This window comes from Hemicordylus capensis, chromosome 2 (genome assembly GCF_027244095.1).
Source record: "Hemicordylus capensis ecotype Gifberg chromosome 2, rHemCap1.1.pri, whole genome shotgun sequence".
NCBI classification, from domain to species: Eukaryota; Metazoa; Chordata; class Lepidosauria; order Squamata; family Cordylidae; genus Hemicordylus; species Hemicordylus capensis.
This window is the reverse complement of record NC_069658.1, coordinates 690,297-700,036: the sequence shown is the minus strand read 5'-3', so window position 1 is coordinate 700,036 and position 9,740 is coordinate 690,297. Positions and strand designations below refer to the sequence as shown.

Here is a 9,740-nt window from a genome sequence, read left to right as displayed (position 1 = left end):
ACCCGCGCGCTCTCCTTGTAGCCGGACTTGAGCCGCCACCCACCCGCAATTCAGGGGCGGCAGCAGAATTTCTCTCCCAAAGAATCGCCGCTCCCGGCCGGGCCTGAGCGTGAGCGCGCCGGCCCAAGAAGGTGCGCCTTGCGGAGCGGAGAGGTGCCGCCGGCCGGGGCGCAACAGGCCTCCTGAGAAGCCCATTCTCCTCCTCCTCCTCCGCGCGGGGCTCGCGGGCGATGCGCTCACACTGCGCACGGACTCCGGCGGAGGAGGGGCTGAGCCGGGCCGAGCGACCATCTCCGGGGCTGAGCCGCGGCGAAGGAAGGACGCGAGCCGGCCTCGCACTCGCCACCTCCGCAGCAGCTCCCGGAGCGCCCCGCGCGGCGAGCGGGCAGTGGCGCTTCGCTCCGGGCTCGGCAGCCGAGGAGTTAAGGCTCGCCCCGCCCGCCTCCCGGGGCCAGCTCCGCCTCCCCTCCGCGCAGAGAGGGCGAGCTCCCCAGCGCCCGAGTCCTGCTGCTGCCGCCCCGCACCGGAGCGCCGCGCCTCCTCCTCGCTCTCGCCTCGGTCCCCTGGCCGGCCCTGCGCCCCCGCTCTGGCCCATCGGCTGCTCGCCCGGAGCGCGGCCAGGCGCTATGTGAGCGGGCGCGGGGGGGCCGCCGCCGCTGCTGAGGCCGCCGCCGGCCAGCCACCCCGGAGATGGACTGGGACAAGCTGCCGCGCCGGGCTGGGCTCTCGCTGCGGCTGGACGAGGCCGCCGAGGCGGAGCCCCCGGGAGGCTGGCAGGGTGGCGGCGGCGGCGGCGGCCGTCTCCGGCCGTCTTCGTACCGGGCCCTGCGCAGCGCCGTCTCCACGCTGGCGCGCCTCGACGACTTCTACTGCGAGAAGATCGGCGCCGGCTTCTTCTCGGAGGTCTTCAAGGTGAGCCGGGCAGGACGAGGCGGGTCACGTCGTGCTGGGAGGGAGGAGAAGCGGCCGGCCGGGCGGGCGAGCCAGGCGCTGGCCATCTCGGTGGCGGCGGCGGCGGCGCTTCTGCCTCTGAGCGGCTGCTGGGCTCTCGCTTCTCCCTCGGCCTGCTGGGCGTTTGGTGACAGGAGCTGTCAGCTGCCTCGGCGGGGGACGTGGGCGGCAGCAGCGGGGCTGAGGGTCGGCGGGGACGGGGAGGCCAGCTGGGTGGCCCCTGCCGTTGGCCTGGGAGGCCCTCGGGCCAGCAGCTCCAGGGGCCAGGCCTGCTTGTGGGGCGGGGCTGGGGGGGCACCTGCTGGCTGCGCCGCGAGTGGGGAGACGTGTGTCCGGGGGGGCTGATCGAGTCGGGTGAGTGCTGCGGAGCCCTTCCGGGCCTGGCCTCGGGCTGACCTCCTGGAGGGGCCCTGCATCGGGCGGGCTCGCTCCTGTCCCGGCCGCGGCGGCGTCTCCGAGCCGCTCGGCGAGTGGGAGTGTCCGGCGGCCGCCGCTCTGTTTACAGCAGCCTGGCGGCGGGGGTGGCTGGGGGTGGGGTGGGGAAGAGCCCTCCCGTCCCGCAGACTCGGCGCGGGGGGGGGCACCTCTGAGGACACCGCGCAGGGAGGCGGGGAGACGAAGGGGCTTTGCAACGGGCGGGGGGGGTGTCGTCCAGCGAGAGAGCAGAGACCGGAATGCCCCCTTTGCAGGCGGCGTAGCCAGCTCACGGGTTGGGGCATCCCGTCCTGGCTACCGCCGGAATGAGGGTCTGAGGGCCAGGGTGGGCCAGGCTGTGTCGCCGGCGCCGGCGCCTCCACTCTGTGCCCACAAGGGCTGCTGGTGGTGGGGCAGCCCCGTCCTGTTCCCGTGTGTGTGTGTGGGGGGGGGCTGTCACGTGGGGAGCGACTGGGTGGGCGCAAAGAGGCTCCAGCTCAGAGGCCGGGGCTTCCGGAGAAGGCGGCGCAGAGCCTGAGCTGGGCAGCACTGGGCTGGAGTCATCCGGTCTCTGCCAAGAACCCGCTGCTGGGGAGCCTCCAGCAAGCGGCCCCCCCTCCCGCTGCTGAGTGGGGACAGCAGCACTGGCCTGCCTTGCAGGGTGGTCGTGAGCATGAGCTGCCCCCCTTGCTCAGGGCCCTCCTTGTTTGCCTCTGGATGCCTGGCTGCGTGTGCGCGCTGGAAGAGATGCCATCGCTCCCTGGAGGAGCATCGACATGCTTGCATACCAAAGGTCCCAGCTGCAGTAACAGGAGTTTCCAGTTGTTGTTGACTACAACTCCCATAACCCGCAGGCAGAGGCCATGGCAGCTGGGGATGATGGAATTGTAGTCAGCCACATCTGGGCACTCCTGTTGCAGGGAACACTGCCCCCATGATCACTCCTTGGCATGGCTTCTCCAGGTAGGGCTGGGAGAGAGACTCCTGCCTGCAACCTTGGAGAAGCCGCTGCCAGTCAGTGTCGACAATACTGAGCTAGATGGAGCAAGGTTCTGACTCAGTAGAAGGCAGCTTTGAAATCCTGAGTGTGCAGCCTGTGGTTACTGTCACCTGAGCTAAGGCAGCAGGACGGGGCCTGGACAGTGTGCCCTCGAACAGGGATTCCCAGATGTTCTTGACTACAACTCCCAGCATCCCCAGCTGCAACAGCCTTGGCTTGGGGATTATGGGAGTTGTCGTCAACAAGATCTGGGAATCCCTCTTAGAGGGGACACTGGGCCTGGGAAAGCCAGAAGGCCCGCCGGCCCTGGTTGAGGAGGGCTTGTGAGATGGGGTCACCCACAGTGGGGTGGCACATCTGGCGGCCTTGCTGGCTTGGGTGACGTGGGGAGGCCTGGCTCTCTCCTCCCGCACACCTTGGGCTAGACTGGGGTGCTTCTGCTCCGGGGTGGGTGGGCACGCTGGACCGCAAAGCATCTGCCTCTGTCGTGTCCACCCTCCTCCTTCCCGCTTTTTGTGTGGCTTGTTGTCGCTCTCCATGATCCAGTTCGGCAGAGGGAAGCGTGTTCTGTGTGGGGCATCCGTCACCGTTTTTAGGAAGCAAGTGGAATCTTGGCTTTTCTACCCAGGGGCGGATTAACGCCTAGGCAATATAGGCACTTGCTACGGCGGTGGGGGCGGCAAATTATGAGAGGCGGCAAATTTGGGGGGTTGAGGGCAAGTTAAGTCTGCCTTTAAATGTTTTTCAACCACTGCTTAGTGGGGGGGGGCACACACGGAGGTGAGGGAGACCGAGGCGGGGGAGGCGGCGGCAAGAGGGCCCGCCTGCCGCTCAAATGACAGGCCATTTGGGGCCTCTACGGGCACACATGGCCAATCAGGCCGATAGAAAGATAAATAGCAACTCCCAAGGGATGGGGGGGGCTGCTGGTGACCCTCCCTTGTGGCGTGCCAGGGTGCCAGCCCAGGGCCTCATATTCCTCTTCTGGCCAAGGGGACGAGTGTGCAGTGGTGAGGGCTGCCTCGGGAACTGCTGCTTGTCATGGCCTGGCGGGCGGGGGGGGGCATCTAGCTCCCTCTCATGGTAGCCCTTTGCACCTTGTAGCCTCCTGGCATCAGCGGCTCCTTTGGCTACTCCCCCCCCCCGCAATCCAGTGGCTCCTGGAGGCTGCTTTTGCCCCCCTGGCTCTCTTCTTGCGGCAGTCCACCTGGCGGTGGCGGTGGTGGTGGTGGGGAGTGTCTCCTCTCCCCTGCCCAGGCCACGCCATCGCAGAAGGTCCCCTGGTTTGGAAGGAACCCATTGGACTCTGGGATGCTTGGACCCTTCCTTCGTTTGGGCACAGCCCTTGAGGAGTCCTTGCTGTAGGAGCAGTGCATGCTGGGATAGTGCCATGCCACTTGCCAGCCAGCTGTTGGGGAGGAGAGGCCTGTCCAGGCGGCAAAGGCTCTGCTGGGTGGACCTGGCAGGATCTTTAACTGGGGCCCAGGGAAGGGAGGCCAGCGAGGAGGGCAAGGTCCGTGGGGGCGGGAGGGGAGGGGAGGGAGGAGCCCAGTGCAGAACTCCAGGCCAGCTGGGCCAGTGAGGGCTCTCCTGGTGTGGCTCATGAGTCGCATCCCAGATTGGCCTCATCTGGGACCCGCTCCCAGAGCACGTCCTGGGCGGGCATGCCTGCCTTCTGTCCTGAGAGCTTTGTGTGCACCCTGCTGCCGGGTCCTGTGGATAAGTTGCTGGTGGGAGCCCGCCATAGTCCTGCTGCTGTGTGGACTGTCTTTGGGGCAGGGCACAGCCACAGGGCTCCGATCCAAGGGAAGGGGCCAGCCACAGTGCGGGCCGCTGCACCCTTTGCAGAGCTGGCTTCCTGCTCTGGAGAGGGGCGGGTCCAGCAGAGGCTTGTCCTAAGGAGAAGGGAGGGCGGGACCCGTGTTTCTGAGCAGCGTGGGTTGCTCCTCTCCCTCTCTCTCTCTCTCTCTCTCTCTCTCTCTCTCTCTCTCTCTCTCTCTCTTGACCCACGTGAGAGCTGTGCTGCCTGCAGGCTGGCCATTCATCAGGTAGAACTGCACAGTTAGCCACGCGGGCACTCTGGCTCTCGTGCTCTCCTCCAGGCTGCTTTCCTGGTGCCACCCTGGCCAAGATTCAGGTCTTCAAGGCTGTCCCAGTGCAGTCACTCAACTTGTTACATTTAAGTCAAAATGAGGGGCACAGACAGGCTCCTCGGTCAGATGGAGGCAGATGGCGATGGGCCGGTTCTGAACAAAAGTGATCTCCTCCTTGGGGGTCCCGGCAGCAGCAATAATACACAATACACCGGATATAACTGTAGTCGAGAAGAAAGAAAAACAAGTCAAAATAATTGACATAGCAATACCAGGGGATAGCAGAATAGAAGAAAAAGAAATAGAAAAAATCACCAAATACAAAGATCTACAAACTGAAACTGAAAGGCTGTGGCAGAAGAAGACCAAAATAATCCCAGTGGTCATTGGCGCCCAGGGTGCAGTTCCCAAAGACCCTGAAGAGCACCTCCACACCATAGGGGCCACAGAAATCACCATCAGCCAATTACAAAAAGCAGCTTTACTGGGAACAGCCCATATTCTGCGAAGATATCTATAACAACAACAACAGCAACAATATTGATAATAAAATTCAGCTATCCCAGGTCCTTGGGAAGGACTCGATGTCTGGATAAAACAAACCAGTCAATAACACCTGTCTGTGTAAATAAATAATAATAAACTTTATTTGTTAGCCGCCCCATAACAAATTGTTCTCTGGGTGGCTCACAACAGAAGATTAAAACATACAAGAAAAATATATAACACATTAAATCATAACAGACAAAAAAGTGAAAAGAAAATACAAAATAGAAGACAAAGCAGGTTAAAAACTCATTTTAAAATTAGTTAAAAATCAGACCAAATCAGAAAACCCGAATTTAAAAGGCCTGGGTGAACAGAAAGGTCTCTACCTGGTGTCCAAAAGAACCCAGTAATGAAGCCAGGTGGACCTCACTGGGGAGGCTGTTCCGTAAATGGGGTGCCACCACTGGAAAGGCCCTCTGCCTGGTAGCCACCGGCCTCACCTCGTTTGGCAGGGGCAGGGCCTCCAGAGATCTTAAGGTATGGGTAGGGACATAGGGGGCAAGGCGCTCTCTCAAGTAACCCCGTCCCAAGCCATTTAGGGCTTTTAAGGGTGAAACCAGCACTTTGAACTGGGCCCAGAAATGGACTGGGAGCCAGTGCAGCTGACGAAGCACTGGAGTAATATGATCAAAACATCCAGTCCCAGTTAATAATCCTGCAGCCCTATTTTGTACCAGCTGCAGTTTCCAAACCATTTTCGAAGGCAGCGAGAGGTTACCAGAGCATGAGCAACGATGACCAAGCCATCTCTGCCCACGTGAGGCTGCAATTGGCATATCAGCTGAAGTTGACACTCTAGTGACAGTGCTGGATCGGTGAGCAGCCCCAGACTGCGATCCTGGTCCTTCAGGGGGAGGGCAACCCCAGGCTGAGAACAGGCTGAGCATCATTCGCCCGGGCAGAGGAGCCCCCGACCAGCAGCCCTTCTCTCTTGCCTGGATCGAGTCTCAGCCTGTTCACCCTCATCCAGCCCATCACTGAATCCAGGCATGGATTCAGGACAGTCACCGCCTCGCCTGCCTCTGATGAAAAAGAGAGCGCCAAATCTCTGGACGGCCTTTCCCGGCGGTTCCCTGCAGACGTCAAACAGCAGAGGGGAAAGAAGGGAACCCGATGGTGGCACCCCAGAGCACAACCGCCCAGAGTAGTAACACACACACACACACACACACACACACACCCAGCAGCAGCACCTCATGGGAGCCGGGCCGCCTCCAGCAGTGCCTCCCACACTCAACTGGGCCAGCCTCTCCAAAAGGCTACCCTGGTCAACGGCACGGAGAGCCGCTGAGAGGGGTCAGCAAGGCACCCCCAGGACAGCCAGCGAGGCTTTCCTCCCACTCCTGGGCAGGACCTGAGAGGGGAGAGGCCTGCCTGCCCGCCTGCTTTGGAGGTGCTGTGCCACGCCACCGCCGTCTGCGTGGTCTGGAAGCTCCCTTCCGGCAGCGGTGGCTGGGCCACTTGGCTTCCCTCCTCCCCACATTGGGGATGCTGCTGAACCCCCCAGGACTCTGTGTGACCTGCAGGCCAAGCCCCGCTTCTGAAGAGAGGCCGCCAGCCTTGAAGATCTGGCGGGGCGGGGCCCTTTTGCTCTCACCATGGGTCCAGTGGCTGCTCCTGGAGCTGGGCGGGGATTTTTCTCCCGCTGGAGTGCTCTCCCACAGTGTCCCCTCGAACAGGGATTCCCAGATGTTGTTGACTACAACTCCCATAGTCCCCAAGCGAGAGCCATTGCAGCTGGGGATTCTGGGAGTTGTGGTCAACAAGATCTGGGAATCCCTGTTTGGGGGACACACGGCTCCCCAAGCCCCTGGGCCTGTCCAGGGCAGCACGTGGCCTGGCTGGCTGGCTGGAGGCAGCTGGCGGGAGGGGCTGTGCGGCAGGCAGGCCTCTCCCCCCCCCCGCTGCAGGGCGCTTGCTGCTTCCCCCTTGTGGCTTGTTGCCAGAGCCTGCCCTGTGCAGTGGTGGCGGGGGGGGGGGGTGATGGGGGGGCTGGTCCCAGCCGGCCTTCTGCCCTCCCCCCACCAGCGCTATGTCCTGGGCACGCGGGCCCCCATGCTCAGTCGCAGGCCGTGCATGCTGCGTGCAGAAGGCTGCCCCGGGCCAATCCCTGGCAGCAGCTCCAGGCCTCATCCTGAGTTCGATGGACCAAGAGTGTGAGAGGAGAGCTGGTCTGGTGGTCGCCAGCACGACTTGTCCCCGTAGCTAAGCAGAGTCCGCCCTGGTTGCATATGAATGGGAGACTAGAAGTGTGAGCAGCACTGGAAGAGATTCCCCTTATTAGGGGATGGAGCTGCTCTGGGAAGAGCATCTGAGGTTCCAGGTTCCCTCCCTGGCTGAATCCTCAAGATAGGGCTGAGAGAGAGACTCCTGCCTGCAACCTTGGAGAAGCTGCTGCCAGTCTGTGAAGACAATACTGAGCTGGATAGACCAAGGGTCTGACTCAGTAGAAGGCAGCTTCCTAGGTTCCTAAGAGTCTGACTCAGAGGAGGAGGAGGAAAGCCTGGAGCTGGGCTGTCTGGCTTGGGATGGAGGGCCCTGACTGGGGGGGGGGAGGAGGAGGAAGGAGCTGGGGGGGAGCCTTGCCTGCAACCAATGGCCTCCCCCAGATCCACAAGGGGGGGGGACCCAGCAGTCAGGTGGGGGGTGGCCAGGCCTAGCTCAGCCTGCGTGGCTTCTGACCTCTGCCCGCCACAAGGCTGGGTGGGCCCCCTGTGCAGCTGTGGGTCATCATGCCCCTTGTGTGTGTGTGTGGCTGTTGGTCTTGGGAGTGAGGCCTGGAGTGGGGTGTGTGTGCTGCTGCTTGGCCTCTCTGGGGACCAGCCTCTTTGTGTTGCTGCTGCGTGACTGAGGCTGCCATTGTGTGTCTCCCCTCCAAGTGGCCCAGGTCTCTGGGGCCCGGCCCTGGAGAGTGGGGTGGGTGCTGCAGCAGCCTGGGTCTGTGTGCGCGCTCATGCAGGAGCAGCTGCTCTTGGGAGGGGGGTGGCTGGCTGAGCGGGGCTCCAGGAATGTGCGGGGGGCGGGGGGGCACCACCGCAGGGGGATCTTGCTTCTCCTGCCTGGGCCACACACAGTGCCCCGGCACCTGCTGCCTGCCCCGGGTCCTGCTGGGTCCTGGGTCCTGCCACGGGCAGGGCCCAGGCAGGCGCATTCGTCCTGCTGTGGGTGTCCGTCCCCCCTCTCAGGGCCAGTGGGGGCTGTGCTCTCCTCTCTGCGGGACGACGTGCCTCCCTTTGGGGCCCAGGAGGTGCTCAGCACTGCCCTCCTTTCTCTGCCAGCCGTGGGAGGATTGATTGATGGATTGATGGATTGTTGCTTTTATATACTGCCTTTCATTAAAAACAATCTCAAGATGGTTTACAAAAGTTAAAAAAACATACAATAAAAAGACAATAAAATATTAAGCTAAAAATATTTTTTTAAAACCAAATTAGAAACCTATAAAATACAAGGATAAAAACTATACACAAGTAAAAACACACAGAAGCAGCAATAAAAACAATCATCTAAAAGCCTGGATAGAAAGTCAAGATTTAACAAGCTTTCTAAAAACTGTGATGGAGTCTGAGGAGCGAATGGCCACTGGGAGAGCATTCCAGAGTCTGCATTCCAGATGCATGTGTGCGGGGGGGGGGAGCCCTGGATGGGGGAGGGCCCTGATCCCACAGGGACTCTTGCTGGGCCCCCTTCCTCCTCCTCCTCCTCCTCCCCCCCCCAGCCTGGCAGCTGCTTTTGATCTCCTCTCCCAGCTTGTCAGCCTGGATTAGGGGTTTTGGGCTCCCCGGCCGGAAGGCTCATTCGAGGGGAATTACAGGGACAGCTAATCTGGGGCTGCCCCCACCTGGCCCTGGCAGCTGCTCCTTAAGACCCCCACACACACACACACACACAGGGTCTTGAGGCTAGCAGCCAGCCACCGGGGGCTTCCTGCTTGCCTCTGCCCTGGGGAGGCCTCCTGCTCTAGAGAAGCCCTGTCTCCACAAGACGTCATCTTGGATCTTGCTCCCTCCCTCCCAGCTGCTGGGGCTGGCCGAGGCTGCTGGCTCCCCCCTTGGGATGGTGGTGCCAGGGCCTGGGGGCACAGCAGGGTTGGCAGCTGGGGGGCGGGGAGAAGGGTAACTAGCCAGGAGGTCTCTGAATGTGGCTGGGGAGAGTCTGGACATGGAGGGGGCTTGGCTGAAGGCCAGCTGGACTTGGGGGGGGGCACTGCCACCACCACCAGGCCTACTCCTGAGTCCAGTGGCGCTCTTACCCCTGGACTTTGGGGCCCAAGTCCAGGGCCTCCACACCTCTTGCCCCCCCCAATCCTCATTAGTCTGTCCTGGGTGGTGTGAGTGTCACTGGCCACACTGTGCCGGGAGGCCGCATGTGATTATGGCCTGTGCCGGGTGCTTCAGAGACAGAGCGGGGAGTGGGGGAAGAAACATCTGGGGTGGGGATATGTTAAAGGCCGGGGGGGGGCTCCAAAGGCCTTTAGATGAGGATGCTTAACTTGCAGCGAGGGTGGTGGTGGTGATGGTGGTGGCTCCAAAGGCCTTTAGGTCCTGGCTCCAAAATTGCCTAGCTGCACCTCTGCCTGAGCCCCACCCTCACCGGCCCTGGCCTGCGCATGGTCCGAGGAGGAGGAGGAGGAGGAGGAGGAGGAGGAGGAGGTCTAATTTCCAAGGGGAGGGAGACCGGCAAGGGGAGGAGGATTGCCCACCCCTAAAGGAGCCCCAGGATGAGCCCAGCCT

The 9,740-nt window shown here is 62.0% G+C and overlaps 1 protein-coding gene across 1 annotated transcript in view; it reads left to right on the top strand.

Annotated features, from left to right (window-relative positions):
- Positions 1-690: 690 nt before the first annotated feature.
- TESK1 (testis associated actin remodelling kinase 1) overlaps positions 691-9,740 on the top strand; it is a 30,450-nt gene continuing 21,400 nt past the window's right edge. Inside the window, exon 1 of the mRNA XM_053293769.1 lies at positions 691-912. Within this exon, the coding sequence (XP_053149744.1) occupies positions 691-912 (222 nt within the window). The remainder of the gene's footprint in view (positions 913-9,740) is intronic.